Source organism: Gopherus evgoodei, chromosome 13, assembly GCF_007399415.2.
Source record: "Gopherus evgoodei ecotype Sinaloan lineage chromosome 13, rGopEvg1_v1.p, whole genome shotgun sequence".
Taxonomy (NCBI): domain Eukaryota; kingdom Metazoa; phylum Chordata; order Testudines; family Testudinidae; genus Gopherus; species Gopherus evgoodei.
The window spans coordinates 20,645,593-20,667,251 of NC_044334.1; the positions used below are offsets into that span (position 1 = coordinate 20,645,593).

Genomic DNA, 21,659 nt, shown 5'->3' on the forward strand with positions numbered 1-21,659 from the left:
TGTCTGGGGATTTTGAGCACAGGGTTAGATGACTTCCTGAGGTTCCCCATCCACCCTAATATTCTAGACTGCCAGCATCTGCTCTTTGCTTTCTCCACCAGACACTAAGGGTATGGCTACATTTGGAATTTCAAAGCGCTGCCGCGGCAGTGTGAGTGTAGTCAGAGCGGCAGCGCTGGGATCTCCCAGCGCTGCATGTAAACCACATCCCTTACAGGTGTAGCTGGGAGCCACGCTCCCAATGCTGTTGCCCTGATTACACTGACGCTTTACAGCACTGTATCTTGCAGCGCTCAGGGGGGTGTTTTTTCACACCCCAGTTGCAGCGCTGTAAAGTGTGAGTGTAGCCAAGGCCTAAAACAGTGTAAATGGCCAACAGCTCAGTTACCACCCAGAAGATTACTGAGAAAACAGATCACAACAACAGAAGAGCCTGCATGCATGCTCATTAGGTGGCCAGCAATCACCCCAGTTCCACCAAGGGTTTTGGCAGGTAAACAGTCCTTCAAACCCCACCAAGGAGTTTTTCCTTGGTTACAAATTGATAACTATCAAGGCTCACGTCATAAGTACCCTCATGAATCAATGAGTCACTCCTTTGTCCAGTGTGAGCCTTTTTGATCTGTCCTCACTTAACAGGTGATCAGCAGATAAAGGTCCCCACCTCAGGGTGACACCGCAATAGATTGAGGTCTTGCATAACCGGAGTGGGTCCACTTGCAAACCTCTCCACCTAGTGATTTCTGGGAAACATTCCATATTCCTACTTGTCTTGGCCCATTGTTTAAAATAGTCACTTCCCATGGTTCACATTAGTCAGGTCTCCCCTGAGAGGCACTCCGAGCAATCCCACAGGAACACACAAACATCTGCATTTGTAATACATTAAGCCTTACAATACTTAAACTGAATTCAGTAAGGTTTGTCCAAGATAGCAGGAAATTGCCACAGATGTCACTGCCCCTCAGGGGTCTGTGCTCTGCAAAGGAGCCAATCCATTTCTCTCTCTCCTTTACTGTCCTCTGTCAGGCCGCACTTGTTGCAAACCAGAAACAACCACTCCACTGCTTCCTCCCTGCGCTTAATGGGAGCTAGGAACCATCATAAAATTGCCTTCCAGGGGAACCCTTTATTGTTCCTTTCTGATGGCTAAATAAGACGCATGAAGTATCTTTGTCCTGCTTATTTTTTCCCTGGGCAATGTGAATCAGGAGTGTCAGCTGAGCTCTTCCTTGGCATGGCTGGAGGACCTCCTGCACTTCTCCGGGGATGAAGGATTGGTGAAGACAACCCTTACCCGAAATGTTAACTAGTCATTAGGTGTTACCAGAATAGGTGTTACCAGAAAACAGAGGGTATTAAACAATCTGACTCAAAAATCCCTTCCCACCTTAAGTCTCTCTCGCGGTTCTGGTGTTGGCGCCATTCCACTAACATTCTAGAGCCTCGGCACAACTTAGCTTTGTAATGTGAAAAAAAGCAGGACAAGAAAAGTTGAGGCCATTTTTATGCACCTTAAAGATGCAACAAAAGGCTTCCACCCCCTCCCTTTTTTTTTTTCTACTTACCAGATCACCTTTAATAACTGCAGTTCCAGGAGTTCATCGAAACCCAGCGGTGACGTGGGCCGATGAAACTGCCTGCTGTGACGCCAAAGGCACCTGCAGCATAAAGGTAGGCACTGATGTTCCAGTCTGCAAATCTGAGGCTCACTCATGGTAACGCTTTACTATTTTTTGTAACTGATAGAAGTTTCTTCAAAGAGAGGATCTCTTGAGATTGAGAGAAAAGCAGGTTGATTTGGAAAGGAACAGAGCCAGTTGGTCGAGTTCCCAAGCCTGCAGCGAACTGCAAACAGGTTGATATGGCAACGAAAGGGCCCACACAACAGAGAAATTTTATTCATCCTTCTCTGAAGGTTCCTACTTGGATTGCAGACTTTTAGATGTCTATGTAGTTAATGGATGGCACTGGGATCTCTCTCTACATAGGCTTGCCAAGCCTCCAGGATTGTCCTGGAGTCTCCAAGGATTAAAGATTAATCTTTCATTAAAGATTATGTCAAGTGTGAAACCTCCAGGAATATGTCCAACTAAAATTGGCAACCCTAACCTCTCTCTCCTGCATTTTTGAAGCACCAAATAGCATGATATTTTGGTGCTGCATGTAATTACAATTCACACTTAGTTTCTGTCCTGTAAGGACAGCCATCTCCTGCCCTGCCCTTGCTGCAGAGGGCCCTAGGTCCATGGCTCAGTAGTACACAGGCCTTGTGCTGGTAATATACCCAGAGTGAACTTCACCCTGGAGGTCTGTGCCAGCTCCCAGTGGAATCAGGAGGAGTTTTGCCCAGTGGGAAGCAGGATCAGGCCTTAGAAGTTTTCCAGTCCTTTGGTCAGTGGGTTAAGGAATGAAAGCTGTTTGGAATGGTGGAGGAGCTCTTCATCGCCCTGATGAACCACTTACAAAGCCAGCTCAGCCCTTCAGCCTCGAGCACTGAGCCCACGCAAACCCTCAGCTCAGCACTGGCCTAACTTCCTTCCCATTGGAGTTAATGCTCAGGTCAGGTCTCCATAACGTGGTCAAAATGCTGGTGGCAGCACCGCTCCCCCCTCCCCAGGCTAGCCCTTTGTGACCAATTGCTTAAGGTGGCTCAGTGCTGCTACTAAGCTGCTTTATGGGCTCAATGCATCTTAAGCACTGGAGCAGCTTTAAACTCTTAATGGCAGCATAAGCCCCCTTAACCCTCTGAGTTAAGTCAACTTATGTGCCTCTGGTGACTTGATTGGCACCATAACTCCTCCATCAAACTGCTGAAACGCTGCAGAAAGCTTAAGCCAGGGTAGGGTTTTGGGTTTTTTTTCAATTCTTTTAAAATATTTTTAAAGACAATTTTTAAAATGCCCAGGGAAATCTAGCACAAAGTCAAAGGTTCCTGCACTGCAGGGGTTGAGGAATTGAGTGCACACCAGCCAGGAAATGTGAAACTGAGGGTCGCTCCAAGCAACACGACCTGGGCCACAACACATATGCCTCAGGATTTCATTTCCTGTTCCCCGTGGAGTATGCAAACTACCAGGCTGCTCCAACCTGCACTGGGGGTCGGGCCAGGGCAGTGGCAGCCCCAGAGACCTCGTGCATGCTCACCAGCTCTGCCAAGTGCTTTCGGTAACAGCTGAGGATCGGGCCCAGGCTGCCTGAAAGATGCACAGCTAAGCCCTGGAGTTCAGAGAAAGTTAGCAAGATGCAAGTGACCTCAGACCGACCCCTGAGCGCTGGGAGGCGGAAGGGGGAGAATCTCTTCCTCTCCTCCCCACCAATTTCCTGGCATTTGTTTCTCTATCTGTTTGAATTGCATTTTATTGCTTTGCTGATCTTCTCCCATTTCACCAAACGTACAAAGAGGAATTAGACTTCTCCCCTGTTTCCCAATATACCCCTCGGCAGAGGACATGGAGACGAGGACGCTAAATGGAAGGGGGACAAGGAATCGGGGGGACTGGTCTGCTTGCAATGTGGAGTTCCAGGCAAGCAGCAGAGAGAGCTGCAAGCACCGATTTCCTGGGTTATAGTTCTGTTCAGATAAGGAGGGACCCGTGAGCTCAGGTGGGCTTGAAGAAGCCTGCCAAAAAGCATGTCGGTCCCCATGAGAGCTGGCCACTCCCAAGGCCTTGAGAGCCAGTTTACTGGCAAACAAAAGATGATGCTCTGAAAGCACCAGGCAGTCTGGCATAGCAGCCTCGCCAGATCCCTTTCCCTTCTTAAACAGGGAATGGATCGATTACGTTTCCAGCGCAGCAACAACAGTCAACACTGTAACCTTCATCATATAAGAGCATTGTCATCCGAGTCTGACTTGTCCAGCATACAAATCAGGACGCCCACAATGTGCGTGAGACCGATTTCCCCAAGCCGGGGGCAACTGGAATTGCAGTCACACTATGAGCCGCTGAGGGTCTCTCAAGAGAAAGGGCAGTGGAGTGATTTCTGTTTGCAATAAGATTGTACTGTAGTCTCTGCAGGAGTGCTAAGGCTCACAGCAACAGCTGAACGGGGGAGGGAGGGGAAGAGAGAGAATGCAACACATACGCTATGCAGCCATCCAGCGGCAGGAGGGAAGCCCCCAAGCCACAGTGCCTGGGCCCACACTCACCCTGGAACTGGGGCATCACAGGACATATTGGGATGAAATGTTATAAACATTACAGCATTTGGCATTTTCAAAGCATCCTGCTGACATTAACAACCCTAAGGGGTAAGCAAGTATTATCCACATTTTATCGGTGGAGAAACCAAGGCCCAGAGATGGTAAGTACCATGTCCCGTGCCGCAGACCACACAGTGACAAAGGCAAGCCTGGAATTCCAGAGTCCTCGTCCTAGCCTTGACCCCTACGTACTTGACCACGTTGCCAACAGGAGTGAGGCTGGCACTAGGAGCTGGGAATGGCTGAGCTGGAATCAAAACCCTTCCCCTGGCTGGGAATAAGGAGATGTGTTTGCACTGATGAAGTTGGGTCTATTACCAGTAGCATTTCTTATGTGTATCGGTAGCACCTAGGAGCCCCTGTCCTGGCCCAGGACTCCTGTGCGGAGATGCTGTGCAAACAGAACAAAACAACGGCCCCTATCAGCAGCATTCCTCTTTGTTCTAGAATCACATTAAGGGGGACTTTTAGGGGCAAATTCTAATTCAACCCAGCTGCCCCAAAGTGGCCATAGTGCTGCAAAACCACCATTAATATGCACCCAAATTCAAGTTCTTGCACCATTTTGCCTCATCCCACACAGGCCATCCCTGCTAGAACGGCAAATAATCTGTATGGGGATATGTGCCGAGCGGCCACTGCCAAATCAGAGGAGAAGCGCATGGACGACAGCCTCAGATCCTTCACTCCCACTCCGGAATGTCCATCAGCATCTCCTGGTTAGAGAGAGCCAAGACAGAGAGTGACACCTACCTCCCTGCTTGAGACACTTGTGTAGGGTGACCAGATATCCTGATTTTACAGGGACAGTCCCGATTTTTGGGTCTTTTTCTTATATAGTCTCCTATTTCCCCCCACCCCGTCCCGATTTTTCACACTTGCTGTCTGGTCACCCTACGCTTGTGTGTAGCACCTAACACAATACAGTGCAGCGTGCTGGTTTCTGGGATCTCTGGCGTTCCTGCATATTGATCCATGCTAGCATGTACGGGCTGGTTTTCCAGTATTGCCAACCCCAAGGGTTCACATGACAGGCACTAAAATGAATGAAATTAGAAAAAAAAATTGTTTTTAGGACAAATACTAAATGTTGGGTTCTCTTTCTTTGCCTTCCGGTTTCTGAGCCTGTAGGCTTCATGGAGGGGTAGTATTTACAATCTTTTATCTGAAATCCTGAGGGCTAGAAACATCCCTTCCCTTAAAAAAAAAAAAGGGGGGGGGGAACCTGAAAGTCTCCCGTAATCAGTTAGCTCCAGGAGCTGGGACTTTAAGATAAACACCAAATGTTGCGAGACTCACAATAAATTTCTGAGAGTTGCCCACTTTTCCATCCATGCTAGCACATAAGCCAGCATGATCCCTCGACCGAGTCAGTCACATTCATAACAATAAGGGCCGAACTCCTCTCCCCAACACAGCAAAAAGCTTATGGAACTGTCTTCCCTGCACTGGTTTGAGATCTCCTTCCCATCTACCCATGGAAACCCCCTGGATCTGGTCATGACGCCGCTGGGGACTGGAACCCTGGGGCTGAGAACCCACGTTCTAGACCAATGACAGCAATAGCCTCCTCAGCCTCTGGGACAGGAAGGATCCATGTAAGCTTTCTCCTGGTCTGCTCCTGTCAGCCCCCCTCTCCTCCCACTACAGCAGTGTGCAGGGAACCTTAATGGGGTTCTGCTCCTTGTTGTCCACTTTGGGTGCAGAAATACACCCGCTCCACTGCCAGCGGGCCTTTCACACCCACACAGAGTGAGCCAGTAGCCACCCATACTCCCTCTCTCAAATGTGCTCCAGCCTTGTTGTGTGTTTCTAATTAGCACTTACTATTCCTACTGTTATGTTTCCTACTTGAAAGCACACAGACAATACATTCTGCAGACAGTGCCCCTGTTTGTTAAGAGGATTTGCTCTCTGCTGGGATATTTTCAAGTTGAATACACAGAAGATGTAACCTGGTAATGGTACCGTCCTTTTATTAACTTAGGGCTTGGTTACACTTGAAACTCCAAAGCGCTGCCACTGCGAGTCTAGTCACTGCAGGTACTCCACTGCCTCATGGGATTAGCTTACAGCGCTGGGAGCCGCGCTCCCAGCGCTGGGGCACTGTTTACACTGACACTTTACAGCGCTGTAACTTGCTGCGCTCAGGGGGGTGTTTTTCACACTCCTGAGCGAGAAAGTTGCAGCGCTGTAAAGCGCCAGTGTAGCCAAGACCTAATTGTCTTTTGTTCTCCCACCCCCCTGAAGCAATGCACACTGATTTCATCCTGAACCATGTGTAAACTGGAGACAATGTCCCTATTCCCTGGGTCCTGGAGAGAAGGCATGAAAGAAGTGAGTCACAAAAAACACTCGTTTATTCAAAGGATCCCTGAGTTACAAATGCTGCCATTGTGGTGCCTTTTAATGAGGCACAGTGGACAGGGCACGGAACTGAAATGCCCCATCCAGCCTCTGAGAGGCAGGGTGAGGCTGACCCTCCGGTCTCAGTTTAGGACCTTTCCCCATTTACTATCAGTATTTTCTGCTCTCCCCCCTGATTGCTGGCAATGCGCACGCCTTGGAGACACAATCAGAGCTCAGGGGACCCACCATCAATTTCGTTTTGGACCCAATTGCTTTTCAAAGTCAGCAGACTAAACCCTGAAATCCTTACTCAGAATTCACTCACTCCCAATGGAGGTTGCCTGCGCTAGGACTCACTGAGCAGCACCTTGGGACGCCATTGATTTTAGAGACTGAGTTCCTGCAGCAGCAGTCAGGCAAAAGTCCTGGTGGGGTAAGGGTTGAGTAAAAGCGGAGGAAGGGCCTTCAGATTTGGCCTAGCATAACCAGAGCCCTAGGTATACTGTGACAGACAGTGGATCTATTTCCCGGTGCACCTTTCAGCTCTGACTTGCTTCTGCCGCCAGACCCCAGGCTGGCTGAGGCCTCTGGTGACAGAAAGTGAACCCGGAAGGGATCAAAATGATGCAAGACATCAGCAGCCCCCTCGTGCAGGGGCCTGGAGCTGGCCAGAACAGCCCAGAAAGTAGATGGGGCTGGAAGGTGTGTGAGGGGAGGGCAGCTGAGTAAGGTGCTGGTGAGTGCCACTGAGGCAGTCTTGATCAGGAGTTCTATGGAGCCCTGTACTGATGTGTGGTGAGATCTCCCTCTCTCCCTGGGGCGATCGCTCTTGTGTGCGGCTGCTCAAATAGACATTGCGCCTTCTACTTCCCCAGGGATGAACCTACCCTACAAATGCCATGGTTTGTTGCAGACTAACAATTCTATTCCAAGATAGCTGTTCAGTGTCTCAGCAAAGAAACCAAGATCTGACTGGGCCTGGATACTGAACTCCCTGCTTGCCCGTAGAGGTGTCTATGTTAGGCCAGGATGGGGAAAGCCAGTGTTACTGTTCTTGCTTTGTGGATAGGCCTTCAGCTTCCAGGTCAGCCAGTCAGTCACTTCCCCCCAGGAGACTCTCTCAGCACTAGGGCAAGAAGTTTCGAAGGCCAGGTTTAACTAAGCTTTCCATTCTGGAGTCCCCTTTGTAAGAATCGTAGGACTGGAAGGGACCTTGAGTGGTCATTTAGTCCAGTCCCCTGCACTCAGGGTAGGAATAAATATTTTCTAGACCATACCTGCTCTTAATCTCCAATGACAGATTGCACAACATCCCTAGACAATGTATTCCAGTGCTTACCCACCCCGGCAGCTAGGAAGTTTTTCCTAATGTCCAACCTAAACCGCCCTGGTTGCCATTTAAGCCCACTGCTTCTTGTCCTATCTTCAGAGGTTAAGGAGACCAATTTTTCTCCCTCCTCCTTGTAACAACTTTTTATGTACTTGAATGGGAGCAAGAAGATGCATGAGACTAGCCTCACACAATATGTGCACACACGTATAAGGCAATAAGTGAATCCCCAGCCTTGTAAATATATTTATGCACATTCATTGCATCAGTGCAGTGAGTCCAGACACAGCAGATCCGAGCCCAGGCACATTCTTATCCACTCCCACGTACTCCCTGCCTACGTCATGCCACAGAGGAGACAGCTCAAGGAGAAGTTCCAATGGCTCTCACACTGGAAGGTCAGACTGAGGCTCTCTCAGGGTTGGGATCAGAATTTTGCTAGCCACCGTTATCACTAGTGGGGTTCTAGCTGTCTTTCCTCACATGCTATGGCTAAAGAGGATTTTGCCTGAGAACAAACATAGTACACTTGATGTACAGTGCCTGAGGCGAGGGGTGGACATGTATGACAGTATGTCTATGGCATGATATGGCTAAGGAAGAAAAAAAATCTCTGCCCACAACAGTCAAGGAAACATGCCAGAATCCTAGCCTCCATTACAAATCATTGGTTACTAGGACAATTCTCACACCTAGTCTGAATTTATAAGAATCCTGTCACTGGTTCTAACAGATGAACTGATGTAGAATACTGCCCACAGCTGTAGGGACTGGCATACCTGATCTCGCCCATGACGTGTATTTGATAACATTCCCACTTGTGACAGATTTGGGTAATCCTATGCAGGTTTAGCCAGACAAATAAAAGAACCAGAAAAGGGCTTTTAAATTGGGATCAGCTCATGTGTTTGTTTTTAACCTAGAGGTTCGGTTAATCATTTTTGTAAGTGGCAAATGAATTCCTCTCGGAGTTGCAGAGAAAGATAAAACAACAAAATAAACACCAGGTGATCCAAACCCTTCAAAACAGTGTCCCCCTCCCCAGGCTGACCAGGCACTCAGAAGGTCTGGGCTCGAGTTTCTGGTGGGTGCCTTATGTTATGTGCTAGGAAAGGGAAAAAATATACTCTAGAGTGAAAGGCAGCCAGGACAAATCAGCCATTCTTGGGATGTCCCCTCTGGGCAACCAGGTGCCAGCAGCAGCTTAAAAGGGTCTAGATTAGAATCACAAGACTGTCTGTACCACTCTTGAATGCATAAAAAGCCAGACCAAATGGATGCTGCTGCTGCTGCTGCTGCAACCTCTAAGTACTACACACGGTCTGTGTATGCGCTACCCACCCACAGGGCTTGCAGACACACACACACATGCTCATAGCAGCCTGGGCAGACGCCACATACAAGACGCACGGTACCAGTGTCTCTCCCTTCGTTCCAAAGTCGCAGCGAGGCGCACGATCGGGGCGCACTGGGCAGAGGCAGGACGCCGTTGTGTCTCGCATAGGAAAGTCACATGCGTCTTGCAGAAACCTAACAAGACACAGCGACGCTTGGCAAGGGGCGGATGGGGGGGAAGACCCCTTTTCCAGAGGGATCTCGGACACCCCCCCACACACACAAATACTCACGCCCAGCCTCTATTGGCTGCAGAAAGCCAGGGACGCACAAAGCGAAGGCTAAGCGCCTCCTTCGACAACTAGCAGCGCCAGCCCCCTCGCCCCACCCTACCGCTTTCGGAGAGAGCGCAGCATTACAAGGGAAACGTTCATTTATTTACTAAGGGGAACGGCTGATGGGGGGGAATCATGTGCCAGCTCCCCCCCCCCCAACCCGTTTTTGTGCAAGCTGGGATGAACGCACCTCAGATGTTGTTTCTCCTGCTATGATGTGGGTGGCTTGAGAGCCCCCCCCGGTTCAAAGCCAACCAGAGGCGCTGACATTGACAAGCGGGTCAGTTTCACGCTCTTGCTGCCCAAGCGTCTGGTTCCCCTTGGTAAACCCCTCGCAGAGCCATCTCCTTCCCGCTGCAAGTGGTACCAGCAAGGGGATCCATCATGGGGTCCAGGCTGAGCAGACAAAGCAGCCTGGAGGAGGAGAGCGCCTCTGGAGAAGACTCGTGCCCCAGGTTAGCTAGGAAGGAGCCGCACAGGAGGGTGGAGACTACCCGAGGGGACTTTCAGTTCGCTTCCCTGATCCTGAACTCCGAGAAGCTGTCCGGGGTGCTGAGGAAAAACAACCCGGCGCCCTACGTGAGGAGGGTGGGATGGATCCGAGAGATCCAGGCGACCATCCGGGAACACAAGAGAGAGCACGCGGTCCACATTCTCAGATTGCTCAGAAAGGTAAATCACTTAATAGTGCAATGGGGGAAAAAGTGCATGGAAAATAAATAGAGTCATAAAAAAAAAAAAAGAAGAAACAGCAAGCAATACCAAGAGAAGTGCACGCAAAGACTAAAGTGTAAAGAAGTGCATGCAAAATGCTGAACAGAGCAGTGCAGACAAGGTGTGCTAAAATAAAACAATGCTAACTGGGCAAGAAAGCAAGGCGAAAAAAATGCATGGGAAAATGCTGAAAAGCTATACACCAATGCAAACAAACAAACAAAAAGCCACAGAAATGAAGCAGTGCAAAAAGTCACACAAAGTGCAAGCAAAATGAAACAGTAAAAAGCAGTGGAAAATGCATGCAACTAATAGATCAATTTTAAAAGTAAGCAAGGCCATTTAAGAAGTGCTTGGAGGAAAAAAAAATTATGCTGAAAAAGCAATGTGTCAGTGCAAGGATGTGCATACAAAACCACAGAAAGGGATGCTAAAAAAACAAAGCAATTCTATCCCAACATGACAGAGCAGGGAAGGGATTAATCTTGAGAAGGGCTGTTATGAACTGGGCATAACTGAGTCTATGGCAAGACAATAACCGTTGGTCCTGTCAGTGAGAGAGCAATTTAGGATGAGGAGGGGAGAAGGATTCCGATTCTTCCTCATTTTGAAATGAATTTTTCACATGGTACCTTTTGCAATGAGTTCAAGAGCTGCCTCCGTGAAGAGAGCCTGTCACGGCGCTTTTTCATGGAGGGAAGCTCCTGATTTGGAGCAGAATCCTTTCCGCTTTCCCCATCGCTGTGTTCGACCCCAAACGCTCTCCACTTTCTAGAGTGTTGGTGGGGTGATTTGTGCACAGTTCTCCAGTGATTTCTCCGTGGAAGGGTGTGTGTGAAGGGCTGGGCTCTTTGTTATGCTTTACCAGGGCATGCAGATGCTGGGTCAGCAATCCCACCTTGGGTGTGGACATGGAGAGAGGGAGGCAGCCTCTTTGTTCCATACATCACCAGTGGCACGAGGGACGCGTCGCTAGAGGCACGGGAGCACTGAAAGCTAGACATCGAGACATGCATCTTTGTCACCAGCATCTTGCTGAGTCTCCTTGTGGGGAAGGAGGCGAGTTTAACCAAATCCTTTCGAAAGAGGGGGTGAGTGGGAGTTATCTGATCGTAACCACTGGAGACACAACTGAACCTGTGCAGTTAAGGATTTTAGAGCCAAAAACCCATGACCCAAACTCCTTCAGGCAAGGACTTTGGAAAGCTACCTTCTAATCAAGGCCATTTTATGCCAGAGACTAACGAGATGGCCCCCTTCCATAAATTAATCCTGCCTGTTGATTCTATCAAAATGGGCTACTGAGGAGACTGGGCCCTGGATCAGGGTAGTCTATTTTTTTTTTTGATCAAGGTCCAAATGATCAAGGTAAAGTCAAGGTCCAGACTCCAGAGAAAATACAAAACCAAAAATAACGATAATAGTAAGTAAGTAAAGCTTTCAGGGTCCATACAAAAACATCTGGTGGTCCGGATTTGGCCCACGGTCTGCCTATTGACTGCCCCTGCCCTGGATACTGAATGTCTCTTTGAGGATAACCTAGTCAGGGAAGGAGAGGTAAGCGGGTCAGTGGATCACAGGCAAATTTGTTCTTGTCTGTCTCCATTTAAGAAATAAAAGGGAATATACAGACAATGCTGTGCCAAACTGATCATAAAGGACACAACTATTACTGTACTGGAACAGGTCCATCCACTCTTGTGTCCTGTCACAGACAGAATCAACGCAGCCACAAGGGCCGCCCCCCGTACTTAAGTTTGTATTCTGTACCATAGAGGGACACTTCTCCCTGACCCCAGTGGGTGGGCAGCTTCTGAGGACTGAAAGCCCCTACAATTTCTTATCTTAGTAGGTGTCATCCTTGTTCAGATAATGGTCTAATCCTCATTTGAAACGTAAGACTGATTAGTAAACTTACTTAAAGTGTAAACTCTTAGGGCGGAGGGCCAGCTGTCATATTTGTGCAGCGCCTAGACTAGGGCCTCTATGCAGTACAATATAACAATAATTATCCTGTAGCAGTGAGTTCCGTAGATTCGTTGTGTAAAGAATATTTCTTTTTATTAGTGTAAGGTCCTGATTCTACAACATTTGCTCACATGAGTAACCTTACTCGAGGGATTACTCACATGAGAAAATAGCGCTTTCTTGAGCAAGAATTTGCAGAATTGGGACTTAACATTGTAGCTTCTTAATTTCAGTGTGTCCCCTTGAAGTAGAATTTACACTACCTCCTGCCCCCTTAACATACAGGCTCCACCCATTCATCTTTGTGTTGGCATAAATTCAATATTTCTGTTCTTTTACTTGGAATCATTTTGAGGACATGTTCTACTGAAATCCTGTGGGGTGTGGGGAAGGAGTAGTTCATGCAAACAGAGGTCTAAGAGGACATGAGAGACATTATTTCAAGAAGCTTGCGGGAGGGTGGGGGGTGCGGCAGAAATAGGCTGCAACTTGCTTCTGAAGTGCAGTGATGTGACAAGAAGGGACTTTTGTAGGCTTTGCCAGAGGCTGGAATTACAGAGTGTCACTTCCTATGGTGCTCAGAATCTTTTACCCAAACAAACATTTAAACGCCTCTCAGATCTTGAAGTCTCCAGAAGGGTCATTAAATGACAGCTGGGATTTTCACGTTGAGTCATCGGGCCATCTGGAGTGGAAGGTCATTTTGAAACCTTCCTTTGCACATGGCCTGACAATTCCTTTTGGGTCCAGCTATAGGGCTGGCAACAGTCCCTTATTAGAAGCAACTTTTTTCTTCATCTCTGTACAAGAAGATCAAGTGTTGCCGAATGCTGCAAGCAGCAGCAAGAAATCCCCCAGCAAACGTAGGTGAGCACTGCTTAGTGTTAATAAATACATAATAATATTGGGAGGAGGGGTAGGGCAGGGGTGCTAAGAAAACAGGCCCTTATTTTTGAAATACAGTGTTGGTGACCCTGTGCTAAGCCATGTGCCCCCCATCCTTCCCACTTCTGCAATTCATCTGAGAAGAGCCGGTTACTAACAAACATTTCCCTTTAACTCACTTTTCCCCCTAGTCCCTGTCTCAGGATTGCCAGTTGTTTGTGTGTTAGGGCAATAAGCTACTGTAAAGGATATAGGTTCATTCTCACACACCCAGGCTGTGTGGACACTCAGAAATTGGACATAGTAATTATCATGGCTGAGTCAGGTGGAGAGAATCCAGCCAACGCTTATACCAACAACTACCTGCTGCCCGGTGTGCTTTGTAAGTTCATTTCGTATAATGGTTATTGTGTTGTTCTGTGGCTAACCGTCAACAGGGCCATGGGACAGAAATAGCATTAATGCTGTCCTAGCTTGGTCAATAGCATTGGTGGCAAAACAATTGCCTGGCCAGCAATAAACTGAAGAGAGTCTCATGAGCCTGTTAGCCGTTTAGCTTGTGCTTTGCCCTTCCAGCCGTTCCTCTCTTTCTGCCCTGAATGGGTGTGGAACATGGAAGCTTCAGCTTCCACCCTCCTTACCTGGTATATTACAACCCTCAGCTCCAGTCTGTCACGGGACGTCCCACATTATACGGATGGGCTTACATTAACAATAGCAGGCACGCAAGAGCCACAGAGCAATGGACACAGGTGCGGGTCTGGCAGCTGCTTGGAGGGAGTGAGATTCACTTGTCTGCTGTTAAGGGGTTCAACTTCATTTCAGACCCTACATTGGAGCTACAAAAACTGTCCCTGTGCTGGGCTGCAAGGAGATGAGGAGGCTGCAGGAGCCTTGCAGGGGTGCTGAAGCTGGCCAGCTCAAGGGGGACAGAGGAAGAGGGTGGCTGTGACTGCCCCCTCATGGGCACTGAGCAGCAGAGATGAGCCAGGACAGAGGGAGCAGATGCTTTCCCCGCCCCAGAGCCTCATGGGCAATTATTTCTCCTCCTGCTGCTGCAGTGTGCCCACCCCTTCCTACCTCCAGTGCAGGCTTCTGACAGCCATGCTCTAGCCCTGGATGTTTACCCAGCAATTTTGCAGTATATACAAAGGGGGGGTGGGCAGTGCTTTGACTGGCTCTATTCCATTACCAAGACATAGGCCAAGCAGGGCTTTGGGTGTCAGCACTGGGAAAGCTCCATTAGCCACTGCAAGCTGCCATTTTAAAAACCAGGAGCCAGATCCTGTGCGGGTGTCAATGTGCATGGCTCCATTGACGTCGGGGAGCTGCACCAGTCTACACTGGCAGAGGAGAGGGCCCAGCTGAGCTACACGGATTGACACCAGTCAAGGATCAGGCCCACTATAATTAAGTTAATAGAACACAAAAATGTAAATAGGTCAAAACCATAGGTCTGTGCTGTCTCTTAGTCACAAACCAAACTCTTTAAAACAATATACTCGGGGGGCAAGGGGTGAGGATCGACTAACAAGTGCTTCTGGGCTGAAAACATATAGACCAGAGGTTCTCAAACTTCATTGCACTACGACCCCCTTCTGACAACAAACATTACTACACGACCCCAGGAGGGGTGGGGGGGAGGGGGAAGCCCGAGTCTGCCTGATTTCCACTGCCCCGGGTGGGGGAGCCAAAGCCCGAGCCTCACTTCCTGCGCGGGCTATGGATCAAAGCCGAAGCCCACAGGCTTCAGCCCCAGCCAGAGGGCCTGTAACCTGAACCCCAAGCCCCAGCAGGTCTAAGCCAGCCCTGGTGATCCCATTAAGATGGGGTCATGACCCACTTTGGGGTCCCAACTTGCAGTTTGATAGTCTATACCAGCGGTTCTCAATCTGAAGGTACTTTTTACAGCTACGTTATTTACAAGCCTCTCACCTAAGGGACATATAAAAGGAATGCAGATTCCTCTTTAACTGGACAGCTCCAAAGGGTGCTGCTGAACCAGAGTGTTTAATTATGGCTGCAGAGTTTCCAGCCATTCCCCCCTTCCCACAGCTTTCTTCATCTTCGTACTTCGCGCTGTGTTTAGGAGGATGAGAAAAGGACTACAGAGCCTGTGCCAACTTGCCCTAAGTGTTTTGGTCAAGCGAGGTGCTGGCATGATGCTGTGATGCGTTCCTAGCCCATGCGTAGGTGTCCATATCAATAGCCCTCTGTGGCAGCTTATTCTTATGTTGTTGACCCATAAATTATGTTGCTCAGTTTGCCTGGGGATATCCTACTCCTGTATGAATCACTGATGCACAGAAGATGAGCTACGGTGCACTCAACTGCGTCTCTAGTGCATGTGATCTCATCTTCCTCTCTCATTGGATTTGGAGACAGTGACTCTTCTGTATCCTGCTCTCTGCTTGGTGAGAGGAGGGTGGGGGAGGGGTGTTGCTTTTTCTCTTGCTGCTGTCTAGGGTCAAGATACACCAGTTCTCCCATGGTTTTGTCTCCCTGGGGATGTGCACGCACACAGCTCCTTCCTTCAGGGCTGCTGATTTCACCCTGCGCTGTATTAAGCACAGACTCAGCAGAGTAACGAGAGCACATGGGACACCCATTTGCTTGCTCATGTCTCCTGGCAGCAATGCACAGATTGAGCAGATGTCTTGTTTATTCCCTCATCTGAATCCTCCATGTCGACTGAACCAAGCCCCAGCATCATCCCTCCCCCATGGGACTGCTCTCATTCCTCCCCCTTCCCTGTCAGCTCCCTGCCATTCCTGCCGTTATCCTCCTCAGAGCATGTTTTGCTGAGTGCCTCTGTCTCCTGGCCAGGTTTCCTCTCTTCTCCTCATGTTCTCATCCTTCCCGGTGCCTCATGGCATCTCTATTTATCTTTGCCATACCCAAGTTTCCCTTGGTTCCCATGGGGACTTCCGCCTTCCCTCGTAGCACAGAAAAGCCTCCCAAAACTTGGTCTTGTGGATTGTCACATGATTCATCCTATCACCCCACCACCACCCAAACAGTCTTCCAGGCTCTCCTGAGGTTCCCGGTTAGGGTAAGTCACAGGATATGCTGAGCCCGCAGGTGAGCGTCGAGACCATCGTCCCAACCAGAGCTTGTGCCAGGGATGCTGAGGTGAGAGAAGCAGGCTGCTGCTTCCCCATTGATACTGCGAGAGCTCTAGGGGACAAACCACAAATAGATTCAGCACTACAGTTTTAAGGATCTCACTGCTGCTGGTTAGGTAGCCCTGTCCAGCCTCTGACTCATAGGCACTCACTCCCCCAGAAAAGGCTGCGGCTGAACTAGCTGTCAGCTCTCGCAGTGCTGGTGCTCCTGCACCATTCCTACGGGACCCTTGCTGGGACAGGGCAGAGCTGGAGTAGCTGGGAGCTTGCCTATAGCCTCTCCTGTGGGCTCCCGCAGGAAATGGAGTGACTCACCTTTCCTTGGCTAATACAGTGAAACCTTTTCTACCCCTCATACGGTAGACAGACAATCTCCAATCTAGACCAGTGGCTCTCAAACCTTTATCGTGGTGACCTCTTTCACACAGCAAGCCTCTGAGTTTGTTTTTAATTTATAAGGGGGGTCAAACACCATTATAAATGCTGAAGGCAAAGCAGGGTTTCAGGTGGAGGCTGACAGCTCGCAATCCCCCCTGGAATAACCTCACGACCCCTGAGGGGTCCCAACCCCCCGTCTGAGAACCCCTGATCTAGACCAACCCAGCTGTGTCCACTCAATCTGTTTTATCCAGCCATTCATCCAGATACTTAAAGGGCCCCCATTCCATAGTTCCTGTATCCATATATTTCTGCTCCACTATTGTTAGGCAGCCTCCTCTGTTACTTGATCTGTTTTTCTTGGGCCCTAGCATGGCTGTGTTATGGCTTTCATGCTATGTTTTTTTTTAAATATAGCAACTGTAAGGGGGCCCTGAAGAATGGAGTCTAACTGCTCATGTTCTCTCCTAGGACCTGGGATTGGAAGGTACGTGCCTCAGTGAAGTACTCTACAAGAATGCTACTTTCCTCAACTTGGTGGACCCCATTTCCCACGACCTGCTGATGAACCTCGCTAGAGATCTGCAGTGCCCCAAAAAGGTGAAGCCCGCTAATACAACGATCCCTTTGGGAGAAAAAGTTAACCCAGGAATGAGCTTATTGAACTGACCAATGCCACTCCAATCTCCGCTGGGTTCGGCTTAGGATCTGTAGTGCTCTAGAACCAGCTAACCTACTCCGTTGGAGTGACATATAAATAATCCCATAGATTTATATAGAAGCCATAAAAAGAAAAAAGCATCATTAGAGTGTGTGTGTTAAGTGCAGAGAATTCAGGAAATTCCCTCCCACAGCAGTAAACTCAACCCCAATGTGCGTGGATGTTTGTATACAAATGGGTGGAAAAATGCAAGTGCATCTAGGAAATCCACCCATGATTACAAGCCAATCTTCATCATGCAGGCCCTTGGCATGCATTCACTAACATGGTCTGGCCACACAAATAAGCTACACCAATATAAAACTGGTATCATGGAGTGGAGGATCAAGCCTCTTGATTTGTGCGCCTATCCTACCACTGCATTAGTGCCAGCAGGATACTCTAGAGTTCCTTATTTAAGGGAGAGGAAAAATCAAATGACTGCACATCAGACTGAACAATGTATTGTGGGGTGGTGAGAGGCAGATGTGTGGGGCTCCAGCTATAGTCCCGCAATCTCCCAAATATCTCTGGGGCTCTGAAGATTCAGTGTTCCTGTGGGTACATGCAATCAGTCAGACGTTCAGATAAACGTAGGTACCTCTAGATAGATATCCTGCGAGCCCTCTGTGTGCACGACTTCCGTTTAAGTCAGCCAGCTTTCCTTTACAGGAGTGGGCTCTTGGGACCCCAGGTTATTGAAAGAGCTCAGAGCCAGATTTCCAAGGGCTCAGCACCCACATATTGGACTAGATGTTTAAATGGGAGCTAACCTCATTTGAAAAGAGCCAGATTTTTCAAGGAGTGCTTCGCCCCCGGCATCTCCCATTAGGACCCTTGGAGACAGATCTTCAGAAGAGCCCAGTGCCTGCCATTTAAAGCTCTTTTGAAAATCTGTCCCCAAGTAAGGGGGCTGAGCTCCTTTGAAAATCTGGCCAGTAGGGCCTGTTCCTGCAGTGCACCAAGCTGCCCCAGTGACCTGAGTGGGAGTGGAGGGCAGGCAGCACTTCCCAAGGTTGGGCCTTACATTGTTAATGGAAACCCCGTCCAGCGTGCGTGCAAGGTGCTGCTTCAGCTCAGGGATTGGTGCTGTTTCTCAGACCCTGCTGCATGCAGGATGGGCAAAGGCAGTGTTCTTCCTACCAGCCCACATGGGACAGTTCAGTTATCCAAGCCCCAAAAGGTGCCTGCATCATTTCCTGAATGCCTGACCCTGCAAATCCTCCCTCGCTAGATGTCCCATGGTGTCACTGTGACACGGAGGGCTCCTCAGGTCAGGAAGGGTTAGCTGTGGTAGGCCATTAGCTCACAGAAACAACCTTCCACTCCCATCCTAACCGTCCAATCAGCCAGCTCACTAGCAGCCAAATGACAGTTGGGAAAACTGTCAACACCCCCCACGGGCTGAGAAGCAGCATGAAAAATGTACACCCAGGGAGTAATTTCTTTCCAAAAGGTTATGAGCATCTAAAAATGGGGGTTTGCAATGAAAGTGCTTCACAACCATAATTCCAATGACCTCTGGGTTTATAGTTCTAAATTACTTCCCTCTGACTGCCTCTGCAACCTCTCAAAGCACAGTGCCTTCCAGAGGAGGTGGGGATAGATGGTGCTACCTTCTTCTGCTGACCTGTTGCTTAGCAGATATATACACAGAGTGCAATCTATATCCCTCCACTCTCATACACACCCTGAAGATGCTGAGCACCTCAGTTGCCCTTGAAGTCAATGGGAGCTAAGTTGAGGAGTAGATGGGACTCAGCACCGTCCCACAGGATCAGACCCCTAGGCACATAAAGGGATAAAAAGAAGAGCTCAGCCACCCGCGTTGTTTCTTTCTGATTCCCATCTGGGTACCCGGCAGCACAAAACTCTGGATTATAGATGTTAAGCAAGTAATAGGAAGGCTTCACACAATTTCCAATCTCAATTAAATTCAGATCAGGTGTCTAGTTACAAGGACACCTAAGGATCAGGACGCAGGGTCTAAGCTGTAGGAATGGCTGCAGCAGACTGCGCTAGGCTACAGAATGAAGCAGGCAAACACAAAGGCCTAAGGAACTTGGAAAACATGTAACGTGCTATGTGACGGCAGAGGTCCTAATCCCAGCCAGCGCAGCAAGGTTGCAGAGACGCAAGCAGGTGCATCCTAAACCACAAGGCTCCTGCCAGTCAGAGTGGGATTCTATGGGGAGGGCTGCAGCAGAGCAGGTGTGCACAGTGCATCCCTACCAGCTGTTTGCTGTAAAGCCACATGCTGGCATTACACGCGCCCCATGTCCCGAGGAGCTGGGATGTTTCAGCTGCTTCCTAGCAAAGTTATGGTGCCCAGAAGCGTGGTGCTCCAGGCACTTGCAATAAAGCATGAAATTAGCATAATTATTGACAGCTTTACCCATACAGTTCCGAATTATAGATGGTGTGTTGCAGTCACACAGCTAAGGGTTGGGAAGCCAGGCAACCATGAAGGTTTTTCAAACAAGATAGAGACATTTGGGAATCCTCACCTGATGACACTGTCTCAGCTTGGCCCTCTCTAAGGACTCACATCGCTTTCAGCTCTGCCTGTCAGCATTCATCCTGCAGCACGTGCAAAGAAGAACTCGAGCAAGCAAATTCAGTTATTTTGGTGCCATCTTGTATCAACGGGAATCACTATAGGGAATGACATCAGACCACTGACCGTGGGGAACTCACCCTGACGCTTTCCAGTGGCCCAGAGCAGAAGTCACTGCATAAATGTGGGGCGCTCATAGATACTCCAGTTCCAGCCTCTCCCAGCAGGAGGCACGGGAGGGAACGGGACAGGAGTACTGGCTGTTGAGCGTGCAGTACTTGAAGGACCGAAGATAAATCACAATAATAATCTGATTTAGGGATTGGGAAATATTCTATCCAGGTAATTTTAGCCTGGCTGCGTAAAACTATGGGAGTCATCCTGGAATTTCCCTGTCCATACTCAAGTGGAATGTCCTACATTGGCCTGAACCTAGATCGTTACAATGATTATTAATGAAGAGGGTAGAAAAGCGAAGGCGGCAGCTCCGAACGCCGCATGTACACACACACTCCCCTGCCGTTCCCTGGGTAAAAATCAATTAATTTAATCAATTCCATTTGTTATGCCATGTGCAGCCTCCACCAGCCAGTAGTTCACGTTCTTCCCCGCCATACCTGCAGCTGAGCACTGGGCCCTGATAATCCCATAACGTTCCCATGACACTGTCACAGTTCAGGGCGAATTCACCTATATTCCCCCTCTGTGGTCCTTCCAGGGTATGCGCTTTGGACTTCCAGCTCATAGCTGTCAGCTATCTGCGGTGAAGAGCCACGTCTCACTCCATCCCTGTCAGGGTTTTAAGGCTGTAGAGCGCCGTGGATTACACTGCAGTATCCCCAGTAAGCCAGACTGTCCAAATAGGCCAGTGCCTGCACTTTGCTTTTCTCAGAGGGCTATGACCCCTGTATTGCCCACGGTTATAAGTTACCATACAGCACCTTCATTCTTACGGTGAAAGCACTGCAACAATAAAAACATACACGCATGCTAGAAAGCTTAGCAGAAACCACTTCAAAGCAACCTGTGGCTCTGGTAGGATTTAGTCCTTCAGACCCCAAGACTGGTTACAAGTTCATCTGTCCTACATCCAGCACCAGACCAGACACTGCACAGATCAGCCATTTCTTTATACAAAGGCCCGAGCTGATCTTGGCCTTGTGTAACAGGTAATCATCAGACAGGGACTCTCTCCTCAGGGCACAGCTTTGGAAGGCTGAGTTTTTACATAATTGGAATGGGAAAGTTGCATTCACCTCAGCCTAGGAATTCCCCAGGAAATCCTCTTTCCACTAATTGTCCAAAAAGTCCAGATTTGTCTGCCACATTTGTAGTACGTTCTTTTGAATTTCCACATCTCTCATTCGTCACATCTGCCCCCCCGCAGAGGTTACGTTTATGTATCATTGTGGGTCGGGATTGTATGTAATACAGTAAGGTCTTCCTAAGATATTGCAGGAAATTTCCCTGTCAGATAGAAGCCGCTGTGCAGAGACAGACAGGTGGGCAGAGGTGGAAATCTTCTACCACTTTTCCCCTTTTCTCTCTCACCCAGCTCTGGTGTGAGCAGCTACTGCAAATATCCTGCAAACCTCTGCCTTGCATTCCCCATGCAGACAGTCACACTCAGGGCACTAGAGGGGGCTGCAAAGGGGTTGCATTGCTGGACCCAGAATTCCTCCTGGAGGTTCCCACGGTTCATAGACCAGGGCAGTAGCCCTGCTTCCTTTGGAGAGGGGTGCAGTGTGCTTTCCACACCACACCACTTCTACAAGC

The 21,659-nt window shown here is 49.0% G+C and overlaps 2 protein-coding genes across 2 annotated transcripts in view; one reads left to right on the top strand and one right to left on the bottom strand.

The window, feature by feature from the left end:
- The window catches only part of GGT1 (gamma-glutamyltransferase 1), a 64,688-nt gene extending 63,038 nt beyond the window's left edge, over window positions 1–1,650 (bottom strand). Inside the window, exon 1 of the mRNA XM_030583175.1 lies at window positions 1,569–1,650. The gene's annotated coding sequence lies outside the window, so the exon portion shown is untranslated. The remainder of the gene's footprint in view (window positions 1–1,568) is intronic.
- A 7,987-nt stretch (window positions 1,651–9,637) lies between these two features.
- LRRC75B (leucine rich repeat containing 75B) overlaps window positions 9,638–21,659 on the top strand; it is a 34,420-nt gene continuing 22,398 nt past the window's right edge. Inside the window, exons 1-2 of the mRNA XM_030583517.1 lie at window positions 9,638–10,228; window positions 17,098–17,226. Coding sequence (XP_030439377.1) covers window positions 9,941–10,228; window positions 17,098–17,226 — 417 coding nt within the window. The 5' untranslated portion in view covers window positions 9,638–9,940. The remainder of the gene's footprint in view (window positions 10,229–17,097; window positions 17,227–21,659) is intronic.